The sequence below is a fragment of the Colius striatus genome, chromosome 3 (assembly GCF_028858725.1).
Source record: "Colius striatus isolate bColStr4 chromosome 3, bColStr4.1.hap1, whole genome shotgun sequence".
Taxonomy (NCBI): Eukaryota; Metazoa; Chordata; class Aves; order Coliiformes; family Coliidae; genus Colius; species Colius striatus.
The window spans coordinates 73646676-73667297 of NC_084761.1; the positions used below are offsets into that span (position 1 = coordinate 73646676).

The following is a 20622-nucleotide window of genomic DNA, read 5'->3' on the forward strand; positions in this document are numbered from 1 at the left end:
CGGTAACTACAGGGACTTAAATCTAGGTGTGTCAAACACAGATAGTTAAATCTATCTGCCAGCAAATTTTGGCTTTATAAGACAACATTTGAATAGAGCAATGCTCTTATCAGTGTATAGAGTTATGCCATTTTCATGCTCTAGATATCTAAGAATCTGGTAATGTGTGAAAATTAACTGTTGGGATATTCACACCTGGCTACTTACATTGAGTGAAAATATGTCTTGTCAGAAAATAGATGTTTCTTGTAATCATGCAGTCTCAAATTCTAACTATAGTGCTCAATTCAAGTTTCTACTGAAGGAAAAAAAAGTCTGTGAAGTATAACCAGCTTAAAGATTGTGAGTAAAAATCACCAAATGTCGCCTGTACACAAAGATTTTATTTTAACAATTTGGAAAGCTGAAAGAATCTGAGAGATGGGAAAACTAAATCTGAGTGGATTCAAATTTGGCTTTAATAATCAACTGAGAATTTCCTAGAGATATTGAGGAGGGATAAACAAAGAGGGTAGTTGTAACATTTTGCTGATATGTTTTAACTTGATTGCTTTCCAGCATTTAAGTTGATAAAATTTTTGTTCAGAATTAAATTCAATCTTACAGTTTTAATGTTTCTAAAAATATAATGTATAAACATGTTCAAGAAGTGTAATTGGAGATTGTCTCATGTTTTGTTTACAGTTTAAGATAAGTCAAATATTGTGTGAAATTTAATCATATTTTTTCCTCTGAAGTGTTATCAACTGTATTACATTAAACTACTTTGAGAGTTACTCTGTTGAGTAAATTTCTATTTATTTGGTTTTTACTTTTATGTATATATATTAAGAAAAGTTCAAGACTTCAGGTTGAAATTCAGGCATAACCATACATAGAAAGAATAAATTCAGCTTTTAGTAGTTATTCATTTCAGGTATATCAAGGAAGGGAGTAATAAATATTGGATCATACTTACTATCTACTTTCTCTTTAGGCTTAAGAACACTATGTTTTGCTGTATCTGAGATTTCAGAAAGTGATTATCAAGAGTGGTTAGACGTCTATCACCGTGCTTCTACAGCTCTACAGAATAGAGCACTCAAGCTTGAGGAGAGCTATGAACTAATTGAAAAAGTATGTGTAGTTTGTTGGGTTTTTTTTCCTTGGAGGGAGTAGGGGGCAAGGGGTGTCAAGGAGAGTGTTCTGGGTTTGTTTTGGGTTTGTTTTGTTTTATTAATGTCTTTGCTTTCTGTGCCATGAAATCTGAATCATTATTGAGGAATAATGCTTAGACAGAAAAAAAATCCAGTAATATATTGACAGCTGTGTCATATAATCCTTGCAGTTTAGATTATCAGAATGAAGGAAAGATGAATTTGACAAAGTTTATGCAGCAAGTAGCTACCTGCCCAGAAAGTATTGACTTCAAGTTGAGCTACTAGGAAGCTATTTTTCAGGATTGCTGTATTGTGTAAAAAGTGTAATGACAGCCAAACAACATCTGCTCCATTGTGGAGTGATCTTAGAACTATAGAGTAGTTAAGATTGGAAAGGACTTATGGAGATCATCTAGACAAAAATGCCTGCTCAAAGTAGGCGTAAATTTGCTTGCTCGGCAGTTTGAAGTTTTGATTATCTGCCAGGAGGGAGTTTTCCCACCTGCAATAGTCAATTTAATTTTTTTAATGTACAACTATTCTTTTTTCCCATTTTTCTTAATTAAAATTTCTGTTACTGCCAAATGTGACTATTACCTCTTGCCCTTTCACCATTCATCTCTTAGAGGAAGATAGCTTCCCTGCCAGACCAGTTAGCAGAAGGCAGCTGTGAAATACCTCTGTCTTATTTTTTCCCATGTTAAACTTGTCCTGCTTTTTCAGTGACTCTCAACATAGTGTGCTGCAGGCCCCAAGCTATTTTTGTGTCCTTCCATTGGACTCGCTCTACTTTGTCAATCTCTCTTGAATGAAGGCCCAGAAAAGGAGGTAATGCCCAAATGCAGCCTTAAAAGAGCGGAGCCATGGTCACTTTCCCTTAAGTTTCTGTCAGTGCTGCTGCTGCTGGAGTAGCCAGCCATGCAGTTAGATTTCACTGCCTCAACAAAAAAGCCTTCTGTGACTCTTAAATAAGCTAAAGAAGTTTGAGACCAATGTTGATTGAAGTTTTGATACTTGACTGTTTTTTGGGGGGTGGGTAGTGGAGTTGGTTTGGGACTTTTTTTCTTGGAAAGAGTAAGAGAGATTACATTGATAAAACTGCTAATTGAATGAGCCTCAAAATCCTTCAGTGTTTAATTTAGGAAAAAAAAAAAACCAAAAAACAATCAGGGTATATGGCTTCAGTCACTTGTGAGACTTGAGCTTACATAGATGAGCAGTTTATCCAGACATGCACAAGATAGTCTTAAAACTAAATAAATTTGCTAATGCTATGGCAACCTTGATACCATTACAAAAATCTGTATTAGCTGCACAAGTACTTTCTCTGCATGAAGTACACAGGCCATGCTGCAACAAGCATTGAACATGAGTAGGTTGATAATTGTGTCATTAACAGGATTTTAGTGTGTTTTAAAGGTGCAGAAATATTAAGTATAAAAATGGCTGTATTCAAAAAACCATATAAGTTTGCTACATGGGAAGTTAAAACCAAACATCTTCATCTTAAAATTACAATCTTGATTATGAAATGACAGAGGTTTTTTACAAGGGGAAATCATAAGTAAAGAAGACATAGTAATAGCATTCCTTAGGTCTTCAAATCAGGCAGGTGCCACTCAGGAAAAGATACCTGTCACTGAGCAAGCTACTGAGTTTTTGAGTAGTTGTGTAAAGTTTTAATGGTCACACAACTGTGGTTTTCTCAAGCCACATAACTTTATAACATAAAGCTCATAGGAATAAACTGGAAGCTCTTTATTAGCTGGTACCAGATCTGATTAATGAATTTAGAGAGCATTAATCTTGTTGTAAATGAAGAAGGTTATGCAAAAGAAACTGAGAGATGAAAACTGAATTGAAACCAAAAAATATGTCATATTCTGAATATTTTATGTTCACAGAATCTTCAACTGCTTGGAGCAACAGCAATTGAAGATAAACTGCAAGACAAAGTGCCTGAAACCATAGAGACACTCATGAAAGCAGACATAAAAATTTGGATACTTACTGGGGACAAACAAGAGACTGCCATTAACATTGGTATTGTATTTGCATTCATTTAACGGCTTTGTTACAGATTTAGAAATGATAGAAGTGAAATTGCTGTCAGAAAAGAAAGGTGTCTTGTAAAAAATATGACATTGCAGAATTTATGTCTTAACTTATTTTTCAATCACTTGTAGGGGGAGTACAGGAAAAAGCAGATTCTTCCTCCATTTTAAACAGTAGCAGCAAGAAAAAATCACATTGCTGTAGGAAGAATGGGAAAAATAGGCGTTTGTGCATTTTTCTAGCATCTAAAAATTAATTTAAAAGAATACACTGGCTTTTGATTGTGAGAGGGAATAATATTATGAAAATCTAAGTATCCTTAGTTTCCCTTCTGTATTTTTCTTTCTTTCCCAGAAAGCTGGTAAGGACTATAATTAAACTAAAGCAACATAATACATATTGTACATTAAGATACTATAAACTTTACCATCAATCAGAAGTTTCTTTTTATTATAGAAGAGAAGAAAAAAGAATCATGAATTAACTAATTTCAGTAATGATAAATCTGAGGTTTTAAATAGTAATGCATTAAAGCTGCATTTAAGATTTAATATTCTTTGCATGTCAGCATATCAGCCCTTCTGCAGTAGCCTAGATATGTGCTTAAAATAAAGAATTATTTTGGTCATAGAGATACTTTTTGTTATTATAATTTCTAATCTTAATTATTTTTTTTAATATACATGATACATGATCTAAGGTCATTTTCATTAGTACAGTCAGATTTGAGGCAAGATACGTAATATCAGCATTTTTACTTTATTGGGAATGGTGATATATATCTGTCTAGGTAGCCTACATCTTTAGCACACAGCATACATTCTGTTTAGAGCTTCAAAGAGTAAAACAAAGCAGTGGGAATAGGCATATATGCAAATTTTGTATGAAATGCAAGTTGCATTCCAAAATTTGCAAGGCTGTGGGAGATGCTGTTTTCTGTAATTCGCTTCTGCTGAGCACCAGAATGGAGCATGTCACATGTTACAGCAAGGAAAATTCTAACTGTTCTGACTTAGCACCTCTATGTCTGATTTTTATAGAAAATAGTATAATTATTTTTACCATTGACTGCAACCAGAGATGTCTTGCTATAAATTCCGTCCATAGTTCTCTTAAAGGAAAAAAATGCTTTGTTACATTACAATGGATTTTGTGAAACAGATTTTTTTAAAACAAAAATATTTTTAACAGGTCACTCCTGTAAACTTTTGCGAAAGAACATGGGACTAATTGTTATAAATGAAGGCTCCCTCGATGTAAGTAAAACCAATAGTTTTCAATTGTTGAAATGCTATTTTGCTGCTTAAAATACCCAGACACTATGGTGGAGGTGGCCTGAAAAGTAACATGAAGCATCTGTTTATCTGGAAAATCACAGAAAATTCTGCTAAAACTATTTGATGAGAGGTTTGTTTCTGTTTGTTTGGGGGTGTTGCTTTTTTGTTTACTTTTGTAATCTTTTCAGTTAATTTTAGTATTGTCTAATTGAAAGACTGTATGATCTTTGTGAAAAAATCTTACTGAATAATCAGAAACTTAGTCTACAACTTCCAAAACCACAACGTAGCAACTTCACAAAGAACTTCAGAATGATGAGCAAACAAATTCCACGTAGTGAAATGACTCCATCCACGCAGGCATAAAGCCAGGAGTTTCACATGTTTCCAGTAGCACCTAGCAGTGCCTAAACAAACTAAGCCAAAATTCCTTTCTAATGCTGCTTCTTACAGAATACTTGGTATTTGCCAAAAATTAATTGTTACTGTGTGGTTAAAAAGCTGAAATTGTAATATGTTGAAGTACAATTAAGGGTTAAAACTACCAACTTGCAAGTAGAGATTCTTTAGATAAGGTAGGAATGCAATATTAAGTTAAAAAAAAATAGGGAGAAAAAGCATAAATCCTCTTACCACTCTCAAAGGGAGCCTTAAATTAACTTAGAAATGGAAGAATTTCCTTAGTGAGAAAACTCACTGTCCCAAAGGCTTCAGGAGAAGACCCTGAAATGAAGTTTACCTTACTCTGTCTTGAGCAACCCAACCACAACACAGGACTTAGGGATAGAAAGGGAGAGAAAAGTGAAAAGAATATATGAGAATCAGCAAGAGCAGAGTAGTGGCTTAACTGAAGGGTTCAATGGTATCACGTAAGAGTGGGCTATCCCATGAATTAAAATACGTAATGCTTTTTAAAAATAAGTACTTTTAAAAATATATTTACCCATTTAGAGTAACACATTTTCAACATCGGTATGAACCAGTCATCATTAACTTTATGGTGTCTGTATTTCAAATATAAATGATTTTAAGCAACTTGGCTTTGCTGATAAACTTTAAAATAAAATCCCAAACACAGAATAGGCAGAAACTATTGATTAGTGTCTGGAACCAGAGTCTGTTGATACGATTAGCAACTTTTCACAGAAGTAGCCTGTGATAATAATGAAGAGATGGTTTTCAGTTCTTAGTTTAGTTCATTGGGTAGCTTTAGAAAGATTGTGAATGTTGTTTGTTGAAAAAAACAGGGAAGGTTTTTGGTTCAAGCCCATAACTTTTTGGTTTTGAGTTAAACATTCCTCAACCAATGTCTTAGTAAAAACTAACCAATGTAAGTGAAAATTTCCCTCTTATATTGAGGTTATTTATGTAGACTACTGGATTTCGGGACTACTGCAATACTTAAAAGATTTGAACTGTGAAACCTTGACTTCCTCATATATAATGAAATAAAGTGGGGTGGTTTTATTTATCTGCTAAAAGGACTCCAATAAAAACTCAATAAACAAGCATTACATGCTTACTGCTGCTTGTGTGATGATTAAAAAGATAAGTAACTATATTTTAAACAATGTATTGTAGAAATAAATGTATGTAAATACACTTTAAGAATAAAGAGTAGTATCTGATACAAAAACTGTACTGTATTCCCCAGTTTAAACTGAAGCATCTATATTGTGTAGAGATGGAGATATCTTTTCGCTGCATGCACATAGATTTAGAGTACATGGGAATGCAGATATGTGGCAGCTGAAACGGGATATGCAAACAGATCACTTGCAAATCTGTTTGTGTTGATTTTTTGGGGAGCAGATAAATGTAGTAATTGGATAGTTTGAGGGCAAGAGGTAATTTAAAACAGTAATAAACCACCTCTGGGTCAGTATTTTAACGAGAGACTCCATTAAAAGTTTTCTGCCTCATTTGATGGTGTGTGTTTCGCTGTTTGATTTACATATACCTTGTCTTACATTTTGCTTGCTGGTGCAGTTGGAACCAGGTGCCATTCTCCATTTCTAGTGCAACTAGTTGCATCAAAAATGGCCTTGAAAATTCTGATGGAAGAGTAGAGCAAGTCTCAGGAAATGGAGAGAGGTTAGAATGCTGTGATTGCAGAACCTTGAGTCAGTACAGCTACAAGGGTAGACTGAATTCCTCTTTTGTTTCTACACACCAACAACAGCTGGCAAGAGATTGTAATACTTAGTTGGAGTATTCTCTGTTAAGGAATATGGTTGAAATTTGGACTTCTGAGCAGCATAGGTCCACCTCTTGTACTGGGACTCTGTCCCTTTCCTCACAGAGGGACTGTGCTGCTGTGAGGACTGCTGGACAAGCAGTTCTCTCAGCACAGGAGGAACCGAGCAGCCACAAAACCTTGAACTAAAAAATGTCACTGTAGTGGGACCTTGTATATTTAGGGTCTTAGAGGAAAGTAGTTCTCTGGCAGTCCTCTCCTGCAAGGTGTGGGTATAGCCTCTAGGCTTATATAGAGCTGTTGGCGTGTTCGTAGGAGTTGGGAAGGTTGACTTCTCTTTGCAGTACTGATGAGTGGCAGTAAATGGATGCATCTTGCCCTTGCTGTTGCAGGAATAGTACATCATCTGTCTGTTGCATAGCAGTGGCTGCTTTTAAAAAGGAACTAGCTCAAGTCTAATCCTTTTAGGGACAGGCAGAGTCCTCTGTCCCTAAGACATGTAAAAGAAATAAAACAAAAATCTCCTCAATTTGGTCATTATTATGACCTTAGCATGCAAACCAGAGGGGGAAAAATATGTTTAGACTGTATCCCAGCTCTGCGCACTGAATTTACAAAGAATATGCTGAAATAAGATATTGGTTTTTGTATGAACCAGTACTCTTATTTATGAGTTGAAAGAAAAATAGTCCAAACTTCACTCCCACTCTCCAGTTAGCATTGGCTGGTGTAGAACTGGAAAAACGTTTTGTTTTTCTGGAAACTGGAAAATCTGAGGAAGCACTTAGATATCTATGTCTTTTTGCAGCATTATTGATTTTGAGGCTTCACTCTCATGAACATCTACTTAGCTTTGTAAAAAAAATGTGGTTTTATTAGGAGCACTGGATTTTATTTTGCCTTCACATTAACTAACGGACTGCTAAATTTCAAGAGAGTAATGTTAATCTTGGACAGCAATCATAAAGAAGGTAGCTTTATTTTTTTTTTTAATTGTGAACGTCAATAGTAATATTGAAACTAGAAAATTTTTTAATTTCTCGGTGAAACTGAATAGTAATATTTAATGGAAATGTAGAAGTGAATTAGAGATGTTCTGATGTTTCTTTTAATTTAGGAAGTGGATTTTGGCATAGAACCACAGGTAAACCCACAAAGGAATTTTAAATGTGACAGTTTTACAATTGGGTGAAGTGCTTGGTATTGTCTTGAGCGATTTTCTTGTTTGTTTTAATATGTAACGTGGCTGAAGCTACCTGATAGCACATCTATTTGTGATAAAAAATTAAGGTCAATCTAAACAGGAGAGTTTTTACTGCATATATGAGAGGAAACAATAGATGAGGGGAATATGAAGTTTCAGACTCTTGTATTGCTTAAGTTTAGTCTGATGCTAAATAGTCCATGGAGATGAGAAATAATAATACTTATTTTATATGGTAATATTTCTTAATTAAAAAATACTTTAAAGACTTAATAACGTGTGATTTTAGACAAAGTGGCACCTCTTTCCCTTGCAGTTTCTATGTAAACAGAACCGGGAAACCCGAAGGGCAGAATTCCCCAACAGCCTAGTCTACTTTTAGATAAACCAATGAATCTTTAGAAGGCTAGTGGAAGCAAAGTAGGCAAAAACCATGGACAACAGTGCATGGAACTGGTGGGGAGTAAGTTTGGTGGGAAAGGCAAAGCAATATCCTAAATTTTATTTCAGAGTATTGAAACTGAGTAATTACATCTCAGTGTTTTATTTTTTAGGTGGTTCCACTGAATTTTACTTATATATGCCTGACATGACTGAAGTAACACAGCTATTTGTTTTTTAAATTTGTAGAAAAATATAGGAGTCTGAAAGGCAGAATTCAGGAAACTGATATTACTATACAGTAGGTCTGTACTGTGACTAGCTAGATGTTAGTGTCCTGTCCCCAAAGCAGGCTATGAAGTCCTGATGCATAAATTCAGATGGATGTATTGTCTACAGAATATAATCTGAAGTTCTTGGTACTGGGTTGCAGTAGGAATTCAAAATCACAGACAAAATTTTGTGTTAACAGGGAACAAGAGAGACACTTAGCCATCACTGCAGTACTCTTGGTGATGCTTTAAGGAAGGAAAATGATTTTGCTCTCATCATCGATGGTAAATCTCTGAAGTATGCTTTGACATTTGGAGTAAGACAATATTTCCTGGACTTGGCTTTGTCGTGTAAAGCTGTTATTTGTTGCAGGTAAGTTTATTGTTGTTGATCTACAGTATTTTTATTGATGCATGAAAATTAAGAAGATTGCTTTATTTCAGAGAAAATACACAGATACATGTTGTCCAACCATGAAATATGAAAAAAACATGACATTAGCAACTGAACTTGAGAAATTCAGTCATTCAAGCAAAATATATCTGTAGAGCAGTCTGCCACAGAGTGTACTTGTCAAAGTCATTCAGGTTGCATACATCTAGAAAAATAATTTGTTCTTCATCAAGGATAGTCGCAGCAATATTGAGACACCTATCTTAACCTTAAAATAATGCTACAGTTAAATGCAGGTTTATCACAGCTGGATTCTTTTGTAGAACATCCTCCACAGGCAAGATTTTATATCTCTCTTCCTGTAAGCCACGGATTATATTGAATAAGAAGTGCACAAAAATATTAAAGATAGTACTCTTGAGAGATTTTTATTTCCTGAAGTTGATGAAAACACCTCTTTGTTATTATTATTATTTGTTGTTATTACTTTTGATTGGCTTGGACTTTTGTTATCCAATCAGATATCTGATCCCTTCCTGTAAACATCAGCTGTAAGCTTACCATAGCTAGAGAACTTCCAGATCAAATAAAATTAAGTATCCACATTCTTTAAATAGACACAATATGAAAGCTGTTTGGCTTGACTTTTTAAATTTTTCATGTTTATATTAAGGAAGGACTATGTAGGACTGTATAAGTGATAGCTTATGTGTTTTGGGGCCACTTTGCATTTTTATGGCTTTAAACTCAAAAACTGCAACATCTCCTGAGCAGTACATCACCTTTTGTACATTTGAACAAAAACGGAAGTTGGGTGTTTGGTGACTGTATAACAAGAAGTGCTGCTGTTAATATTTATAAAGAACTTGGTTTGGGCCAAATCATTAACCTGTCAGGAAGCAGCAGCAAGGAATTTTCTTTGCAAGATCATTGGCAAGATTGGATATCTGTATAGAAATGCAGTCAAATATTCCAGAAGTGTGGAAATGACTGTTACTTTCATCAGTGATTGAGGTAACTATTTCAAGGATATCCAGTTCACAGAATATTTTTCACTATTTCAACGTTTGTAGTAGCATAGAAAAAGATATTTCCTAATTGGAACAGGAAAAGTTAGCTCAGAAACAAGGTATTAGAGCTCTTCTATGGTCCTTAAGGCTTGCTGTTTCTCAGTATACAACAATGTCAGAACTCTTAAGGTCTCATAGTTAATGTAGTACTGAAATTTTAAGCGCTGACTGTATTCGAGTTCCATCTGATTCTATATTTAAATAGAATGCTATATCTCTTTATAATTACTTTAGAAAAAGAATATATGAAAAAGGAAGTCAGCCTTTAGTCTTAGCATCATCACTTCTTAGCAAATTCAAATCTTCTTTCAGTAAATTACAGAAGCTTACTGCTTCATTACTGCCCATCCTATTACCTACTTGAAGGTAGAGACGTGATGCGTACAAATGTGAAGTCCTTTGTAAGTACACCTTAATAGACTGTTTGCTTTTGATTAATAAGATAAATAAATGGAAGGCTCTTACACTCAGATAGAGAGTTTAATAATGTTCCATTAGGTAAAGCAGAATCATCTCAAAAAGCAATGTTCAAAGTGGAGATAGTTTTCTGTCTTGCAAAAGGACAGGGGAAAGACAATAAGGTTATAATATCCAAATAAACACCTGATTCGTAGTCTCTCTGTCCTTTCTGTCAAATGAAATATGCCACTAAATGATTTTTTTTTTCATAGTTTAGTTTTGTAACTGTGCTCCAGGTCTTAACTGTCTTTTAAACTGAGATCTTACACTGATACACAGTTTAAGTGTGTATAAACATTTTTCTAAGGGCAGTAATCTCTCTGACAGTTCCAAGTTTGCTTGATAGACTAATAAGCAGGGGATGGATGTAGAACTGCTCTTCCAAAACTATGTTTCTTTTTCTTCTCTTTCCTTGTTTTAAAAGTATGTTTTATATTGTTTGAAGAGGCAATCCTGCCATTTCTATTGAACTACAGAACCACTAAAGAAAATTCTTTACGTATAGCTGTTTTTTATTGGTAGCATTTTTGTGATGAAGTAACAGTGCAAGGTTTTGATAGTGTTCTGAAACTTCTGAATGTGTCTGTTCTGGTAGCGTTTTCTCGGCCATTTCTATAATACACTTAGATCAGCTGGTTTTAATACATGTCTAGGTATATGGTTGGACATATTTTGTGGTTGTATAAAATTGGCTGCAGGTTTAAAACTAAAATATTTGCTTTGAGCACTCACTGTTTTAGTCTATGTTTTTTTTAATATCATTGCTTCTCAAAAGTCAAAATTCTGTTAAGAAAAAAGAAATCTGTTACTTCTGTCACTTCCTTGTGTTCAAGCCTTTAAATTAAAAATTTTAAATGTTCATTTTTAATTCATGTAATCGCTTAAACATATGATCCTGACTAAATGAAAGTGAAGGCCTCTTTTCCATTCATGTAAAGGCAGTAAACATTTTAAGCACTCCTTAATTTTAAAGGTACAAACTATATAACTTTCTTTGAAGTTTTCAGATTGTATTCAGTTGTTCGGAAGCATTTGTTACCAGTGAATTCTTAGGAAGACTAGCCATAACACAGATTAAGCTGACAAATATTCAGTAGACATCTCACTTCAAAAATCTGTGTATGTTGTTAATTCTAAGCAGATGTTTGGCTTAAAGACTTTGGCAAACTGAATTCCAACTCTTTACTGGCTTCAGTATTATGTGTGCAAGAAGAATGTGAGATTATATTGTAGTAAAAATGTACTACTAAAAGGTGAACAAAATGAACAAAAATGTGTTTTGGGGCGGGGGGATGGTGTTTTTTGTTATTGGGGTTTTGGTTTTTTTTATTTCACCATGGGTTTGATGCACCACACAATGAGAGTAAATGCTAAATGCCATCTTGCAACTGCCTCTATAACATCATCTGAAAGGAAAATGAGCTGCTGTTCCTGGAAAGCTTTTCTTTTTTTAAAAAAAAAGTACTCAGGCCAGGAATCTTCTATAGAAACTCTCTGTAGTGAGTCTCGATACCATACTCATCAGCAGACTTGAAAAGATCATATAAATGCTTGTTTGATATACTTGGATCATAGAATTCTTCTCAAGGTCTGTTACCCAGAAGCTTCCATCCCAAATTTACCACAAGGTTGTTGTACTCATCCCAAGTACCTTTCTCAAAAGTCTGATATTGTGTGTTGCACCAACTTCTGAATAAACCAGATAGCTACCTTCAATCCAAAGTCTATATTATTTTTCCACTCCTTTATTTTGTTACTTTTGCAAAATTATGTAATTAAACTTTTAGCATCCTTTCTCTGATTTATTGTACTTAAAGCTTAAGAAAGTTAGTTGGAACAGAACAGGCATTGGGGTTGTTTTTTAGGTGATGGGACATTGGCCACAGATGAACTGTGGGAAGGTGACCTTTAGCATATAGAGAGGAGAACCAGAAGAGCTACAAAGATGTTACTGAACTCAGTGGGAATTAGAATATTGTAAATAAGCGAATATGAGTGTAGACACAGTGTACCCAGTTTCCATTAACAATACTGTCTCAATGTTAAGCTCCATGGTCTAGAAAAGAGACAACCACTGATAGTGTACCCCTATGCTGGAAACTGGGGAACCTATCTGATGCTGAGTCTTAGCTTATTTGTTGGAACACCTTTTTTTTCTTCTTATAACTTTGTATGGTAGACAAAATGGAAATATAGTGACATTTAATAGAGCAAAAATGGAAAATATTTTTTTCTTTATAGATGAGCTACAGAGGTCATGTTATGCCTTAGTATTTCTTCTTGATCTGATTTCAATGGCAGAGAATATCTGTTCTGTAGTAAAATTAGTACCTCGGTGATATGAAGTCATAAACTTGATAACATTCAAAACACAATGTAGACTGAAGTTATGTGATCTCATAGAAAAGACGTGGGAGAATGTAGTTGAAACAAATAATATAACAAATATGCTTTAAATGTAATAGGAATTAATTTATAGAAGAGGTTGCATGGTTTAATTTCAGAAGTTGCATATCTGGGTATAAAATCGTATTCAGGAAGACAGATGATCATAATTATTATATATATATCTATATATATAATTTCTGTTTACAATTTAATGGTTTAAAATAGCTCTGAAGCTCCTTGGTAAGTTGACTTCCTTCACCGGGAATTGTTTGGAATATTTTTTCAGCTCTTAAGTAGTCTGAGTTTCTGAAATGTTATGTAAGTTTTAACTAGTAAGAGTTGTGATTTTTAATATAATATAAAGTTTTAGACAATCTATAAGTCTTCACGAACGTGTCATGAATAAATATGTATTTTGGGATGTAAAAAGCATACCCAGAAAACCTTGCTTTACTCCCATAGTTTTAGGCTATATTTCAGAATAGTCGTGATCAACCTTAGATGGCTGAAAACTTAAATGGCCTTTATTTTAGTGGGAAGGTGCTTTTGTTTCATAGGAAATTAATGTTGATTTGCTGAAATTTACATTTTGAAAGGACATATTCTTAAAAATTTTTAAAAGACTGTTTCTACTTTTGCCCTGATTCCTTACTGTTTCATGGATTTGTTCATAAAGGAAATGGATAATGGATAAAAAGCAGTGTGAGGTCAGAGATTTGGGATTTTTTCTTGTTGTTGGGTTTTTTTTTCCTGCTGTATTTACTTTTTCATTGAACACCATGAAGTCATTCACCAGCCTCAGCTGTCAATTCTGAAAAAAACTGGTTTACTTGCATTGCTGTTAGTATCTTTGTGCTTAACAGACAGTATAATTGTTGCTTCAGTGTTCTTTAACTTGATTGTTGAATGCAAATAACTTCATGTCTCTTCTTTATTTTGAAAGAAATGAGGAATTTGTTCTTTTTTCATTTTTTGGAGAGGGGAAAGGAAGAAGTGCGATGTGGAAATTTATACAAACACCTGGAAAAGAAAACTTTTCCTTTCAAACTGAATTATAGATCATATGTTTGGTTCAAATAAAGAACAATGCATTTTTAACTCAAAATGTCATTTACTCCAGTGTCAAGACAGGCAAATCGTTCAGTCTTGGCTATAATGCTGGAGAACTGTGAGCAAAGGAGACTATTTTATTATGTCATGTCCTAAAAATAACTTGACTAATGTGGTGGTTTGTTCTTATTATTGCCCTCATTAACACTAGCTTCTAAATTTGTAATTAAATAAATATGTAGGACAGTTGGGTATTTTTTGCTACATTCACTTACCAGATCTGATAGAATTATTCAAGCTAGGAAAGTATTTGCCCATCAGGAATCTTATTAAGAATATAGCAGTATAATTTTCTCAAGAGGCCTTCCAGTACTGAAGTACTTGCAAGAATGGTGCCTTTGAGACCTTCGGTTTGCAGGATCTTTTGAGAGAACCTTTAGGAATGCATAAACACCATAATACAGACGAATTTTTGGTGTCTGGTGTTAATGGGGATTTCTTTCTTGATAGTAAGCTTTTGAGTGAGACAAGAGTCTTGGTTCAGATGAGAACTGTACACCTAAACTCCACAGACTGTGTTACTTGGCAGTATCCCATTTAGTAGCAATATACTGAGCATGTTCAGGAAGGAACGTTATTCAGAAGTAATTGCTTTATTGTGCTTTTCATTTGCAAGTTCATTCCCAAAAACCAAAAACACAGGGATATACAAGAAATTTAGTTTATTATTTACCAGACTGCTTAGAGTTCGTTCCTTCCCTTCCCAACCCTGAGTCACACCAGCATTTGAGATACTGTTACAGTATCTCAAATACTACAAGTACTGAATTTTAGTATAAAAAGTAGAACTTGGACAGTATCAACTGAACAGTTGTGACACACAGAATATTAGATGAAGCCAAAACTGATACAGTTTCATCACTGGAATAATTTATCCCATCAGCTATGGCCAGACACTTTGCCAGTGATGAATAGTTGGAGCAGCCCTGAACAAAACAAGGGAGAAGTTAGCAGCAGTTAAACAAAGTGGAGGATCAGGAGTCAGTGTTCAAAGTTGATTTCTCTAATTTAGCAACATGGGCTATGTTAGCATAGTGGCAGTCCACTCTCTTCCTATGGTTTGCTTTGACGCCTATGTCAAAAACAGCTAAGTAGGCCAAAATCTGCATTTGCTTTAAGTTAATACTGGCAGCGGCAGCATTTGAGCTTTGTTCCGTTACTCTGTTTTAAGGGCCCAAGACTGTTTGATCTATGTGTCTCCAATCCTATTAACATCTTGCTTCAATACAAGGTTTTTATGGATTTTGCTTTTAGCGTATAACCTAAAGGGCAATAATGAGACCGTGTCTCTGACCAGGATGTTAGCTGGCCTGGTTTTACTACCTTTACACAGAATATAAAGTATGTTTTAAAAGTACATTCATTTGGAAGTCTTGTATTAAGCCCTTTTCTTTCTGTTACCTCGTAGGGTATCACCACTTCAAAAATCTGAAGTTGTAGAAATGGTTAAAAAACAAGTTAAGGTAGTAACTCTAGCAATTGGTGATGGAGCAAATGATGTTAGTATGATACAAACAGCACATGTTGGTGTTGGTATTAGTGGGAATGAAGGTCTACAGGCTGCTAATTCTTCAGACTACTCAATTGCTCAGGTAAGTCGTTACCCTATAAAATACTATTATAAAGTAGTTTAAGATCAATTTAATATTTATGTGTGCATGTTCTGATTGTATGTTTGTTCTTTTTTTTTTTTTTACAGTTCAAGTATTTGAAGAACTTGTTGTTGGTTCATGGAGCCTGGAATTATAACAGAGTAGCTAAATGCATCTTGTACTGTTTCTACAAGAATATAGTCCTTTATATTATTGAGGTAACTTTACAGTACAGTAAATGCTACATCTTGAAAGTAAAAACTTTTTTTTTTTGAGCTTTTCATTATTATCTGTGACTTTAAAGAAGCATTTAATATCTTGAATAGTATGTATCAATTTTTTACTGAAGGAAACTGCCTTCCTTCTGTTAAGATACGATGTAAATATTAGATTCATTTGTGCTATGTTTATATTTATGTGACCTTACGCTGTTGCAATATTTGAAACTACTTTAAGCATCTTTATAAAAATAAGTTTTGTGGCCAAAAAGTGTACATTTTTCTTAGCATATTTTTACATATTTCTAAGTTTTCCTTTTTTTCCTTTTTATTGTGTTACTAATGTGAATACATTTCAATCTAATTTTTTGGCCTCTTTAGAAAAACTTAAAGTAGGAAGCTACAGAAAAAGCAAATCCACTAAATATCTTTTTATGCTTTAAAAGTGATGGCAGACTTCAAATTCTGCATTTCAAAAGCTGAGTATCTATTTAAATTATCAGACTTCCAAAAGTACTGATTAGCAGTAGCTCTTGAAGTATTTGAAAAAGCAGTACATTTTCTGTTTAAATATAAAAAGTTAGGCTTTAGAACATAATCCCTGTTTTTGTTCATTTTCTATTATTGTCACCTGCAAACACATTGCAAATTCCTAACTTAAATTTCATATAAATTTCCTTCTGTTTGTATTCTTTGTGAAAGAGAGAAATGCAAGGTACGGAGATCATAGTTCAAAATATACAAAAGACTTAGAAGAGGAGGTATCTGCCTCCTGAGTGGATGAAAGGGCAAAGAAATCATTTTTATATGGGTTATGACCTTTTATATATAACACATAGAAACATTTTACCATATACACCTTTTCTGGAAGACAGGCTGACCTCTGCTTGAATTCCTGTATACCCAACATTTGTCAGCTCAGAAAACTTTCACAGATGTTAATACCTCGTGTCAATACTGTGAGTGAATGAGCAGAAATTCATCATTGAATGTCTCTAGAAAGGACAACTGCCAGTCTCGAATCTCTCTTTTCAGTTTTTTGAACAGATCAGGCGTGGGAGCAGAGAGCTCAATGAGTATTTGTAAGCTGCTACTTAATATGCAGAAATGCTACATCAGGAAAACTTCTGTGAAGCTTTTGTGGCCACGCCTCCTCCATCTTGGAGTTTAAAAAACAGTACTATGAAAAGCATGTCTGGAAGTTTCTTTGAACAAGTTTCCTTTTATTAGCTGAAAATAAACTATCTTTACTTAATAAATACATGTTATATTTTTAAATGTCCACTGAAGTCAAATAAGTTCTGTAATAGATTCCATTTAATCTAAAATTTAACCTTTTTCCTTGGCAGTCGTGAGGTGATACAAAATAAGTTTGGTTTCTTGGTTCAGAAAAAGGTAAAGGTCTTATAGTAATATTCCTTCACAGCAACTAGTGTTTATCAACACTATCAACATTTAAACTATTAATAAGAAACTAGAGATAATTGTTAAAACTTTTTCTACTCTGTGTCTTGACTATAAAGATATTTAAACATGGACCTGATCTTTTGCATGGGACTATTCCCAGTATCTGTAGAGGTTATATTCTGAAGTATCATTCTAAATTGCAAGTGAAAACTTTGAATTTCTAATAGTCTGCTAATATGTGTTGTTAAGCCTCACACTCATGTAAGACAAGGCTATGCAGAGTCGTACTTAAATTTTTAGGAGGCTGTCATTACCTTGTAATGATGACTAGGATTGAGAGTGATCTAGTGATTGATAATTGCTTTGTGGATTGGTTTCAGTTTTATAATTATTGTTACTGCATATAGTAACAAAATGAAGTTATTTTGTGAAGTTATGCAAACTTCCAACATCAGAAGGACAGAATTTTCATATTTCTACTTTATCTTCTGCTAGTTAGTAATAACATAACTGTCTTATGTTAAATAAAAAATGAGTTACAGGTTTTTTTTTTAAAAAAAGCAATTTTTGCAGATTTGCATAGATCATTCATGTTTCATGTTGGGGAAAATCCAAACAAAAGAGTTGAGAGAGGAGGACACAGAAAAAAACAGATGGGTGGAGTTCATATTTAAATTTCAGTCACAGGTCCTTCAAGATTGCAATTTGTAACAATGTCAATGATACTATGTAAACAATTCTGCTATACTAAGTAATTAAAGCTGTAATGTCCTTGTTTTCATTTCATAAACTTTCCTCAAAGCCCTTTTCATCTCACTGATGAGTTGCACACTTTCTGCTGCTCCTGTCAATAACTGAAGCTCGTCATTTTGTCCTGAATTTCCTTTGCCTGACACGTCAAATGAATGCCTGTGGTCATAGACCTGTATCATGTATAACCCCAGATGTGGACATGTATATTTGCACTGCTGCTGAGCTGTGCAGTTGCTTGTTCAATATGCTACAACATACTTAATATATGCAAACTGCATTGAATTCAATTTAAAACATGGACAGCAGAAAATGATTGTGCGTATGGCCATTTTTTTGTATTATATGGTCTGAAAACTTAGCAAAAGAAGGATCTACATAGGAGGCCCCTTTAATTTCAGGTGGGCTGTGAGCCTAAATATTTAATTTTCAGTGGAAGTTCTATAACTGTAAAATAGTTTGAATTTTCCCTTCCCCCTCATCTACATCTTCTAAATTACTTCTTAAGGACAGTTTGTCACCTATCCATCTTTATAGGGATGCTGGGTTAGTAATTTGAGCTGTTGGAGTAGGATCTATACCCTAAAAGAGAAGTGACTGAGTCTTCTCCTGTATTAGTATCATATACAACATGTCATAGGATCTTGGAATCATAGAACAGTAGGAGTTGGAAGGGACCTCTAGAGATGATCTAGTCGAGCCCCCAGATAAAGCAAGTCCACCTAGGTCAGGTCACACAGGAACACATCCGGGCAGGTCTTGAAGAGACTCCACACCCTCCCCAGGCAGCCTGTGCTAGGGCTCCCTCACCCTCACAGTAAAATAGATTTTTCTTATATTTAAAAGGAACTTTTTGTGTTCCAGCTTCATCCCGTTACTCCTTGTCCTGTTGTTAGCTACAGTAGAAAAAAGGGATGTCCCAACCTCCTGACACCCACCATTTATATAATTGTAAATATTAATGAGATACCCCCTCAATCTTCTTTTCTCTATACTAAAGAACCACAGTTCCTGCAGCCTTTCCTCGTATGAAAGATGCTCCAATTCCCTGATCATCTTGGTGGCCCTGTGCTGGGCTCTCTCCAGCAGTTCCCTGTCCCTCGTGAGCCGGAGAGCCCAGAACTGGACACAGGACTCCAGATGAGGCCTCACCAGGCCAGGATGCCATTGGCCTTCTTGGCCACGAGGGCACATTGCTGGCTCATATTTAGCTTATTATCAATCAGGACTCCCAGGTCTCTCTCTGCAGAGCTGCTCTTCAGCAGTTCGACCCCCAGCCTGTACTGTTGCATGGGGTTGTTCCTTCCCAGATGCAGGACTCTGCACTTGTCCTTGTTGAACCTCATGAGATTCCTCTCTGCCAAACACTCAAGCTGGTTGAGATCCCACTGAATGGCAGCACAGCCTTCTGGGGAATCAGCCAGTCCTCCCAGTTTGGTGTCATCAGCAAACTTGCTGAGGGTACACTCGGTCTCCTCATCCAGGTCGTTGATGAAGATGTTGAACAAGACTGGCCCCAGAACCCATCCCTGTGGAACTCCACTGGCCACAGGCCTCCAACTTGACTTGGCTCTTTTGATCAGCACCCTCTGAGCTCTGTCATTCAGCCAGCTCTTGATCCACCTCACCATTCACTCATCCAACCCATACTACCTGAGCTTTCTGATGACAATGTTATGGGAGACAGTGTCAAAAGCCTTGCTGAAGTCAAGGTAAATGACATCTGGTGCTCTCCCCTCATCTAGCCAGCACTCACAGAAGGCTATCAGGTTGGTCAAACAGGATTTCCCCTTGGTGAATCCATGTTGACTCCCCTTGATAATCATCTTTTCTTTCATATGTTTAGTGACTCCATGTCCTAAAAAGTTATTTTACAGGTACAGCTGCCTTCACTGTCCACCATAATTAGAATGAAATACACGTGTCCATTGATAAAGTTCCCACTTTGAAGCGTTTCTTCTCACTATCAATAGTAAGCTCCATAGTAATTTTTTTCTGTGTGATTAAGAGTGTACTTTTCTAGGGTCCAAGTTGCAGAAATTAGGGTATGTAGGTGGCTTTATTTTCTTTCCTTCTTAGAGTTTGAGATAAGGGATGTATTTATCCTTCCTGCTTTTCTTCCCTCTCTAGATCTTGTAATTATTTTTGAGCTATAGGTATTGTTAATACAACCGTTCAAATACTGTCTTATAAACAATAAAAAAAAATCCATGTTTCTGCTTAGATATTAAAGATGCTCGATCTCTTAAAGTAATATATCCAGTCTTCCACTGAGAACTAGTGTTTCTACTACAAAGGGCATTGCTTTTAGCCATATGAAAAAGTTTCTCTTCTGAGCTGTTGATTTTGGTAGATATAAGAAGAGCTTTAGCACAGGAGTGCTAACAAATTTTATTTCTTCTTGGCTTGAATCTGGAGCTCTTACCAAAATATGTTCCAGTTCCTCGTTAAAGACACTTTAGTTCAGTTTACTGTAACCTGCATACTTTCTTTGGAAGAAAGTAAATGCTGGGATTTCAGGAAATTAATATTGTTCCTTAAAGGATTTCTTTGCAATTCTACATCAAAACTCTTAACTAGCTTGAAAATTTTAACTTAAATTCTGTACTAAATAAAACTGAAAGCAACAAAGGTTTTAAGAAATAAAATAGTGCATAGCATTTCTGAGTAAATTACAATTTATAAGATGATAGAAAATTCAATGTGTTA

General features: G+C 35.0%; 1 protein-coding gene across 4 annotated transcripts in view; it reads left to right on the forward strand.

Moving 5' to 3' along the window:
- Positions 1–20622, forward strand: part of ATP8A1 (ATPase phospholipid transporting 8A1) — a 112019-nt gene that overhangs the window by 58598 nt on the left and 32799 nt on the right. For all 4 annotated transcript variants that reach the window (XM_061991930.1, XM_061991931.1, XM_061991929.1 and 1 more), the window contains 6 exons: positions 977–1116; positions 3044–3182; positions 4386–4450; positions 8726–8898; positions 15355–15538; positions 15646–15756. In XM_061991930.1, coding sequence (XP_061847914.1) covers positions 977–1116; positions 3044–3182; positions 4386–4450; positions 8726–8898; positions 15355–15538; positions 15646–15756 — 812 coding nt within the window. The remainder of the gene's footprint in view (positions 1–976; positions 1117–3043; positions 3183–4385; positions 4451–8725; positions 8899–15354; positions 15539–15645; positions 15757–20622) is intronic.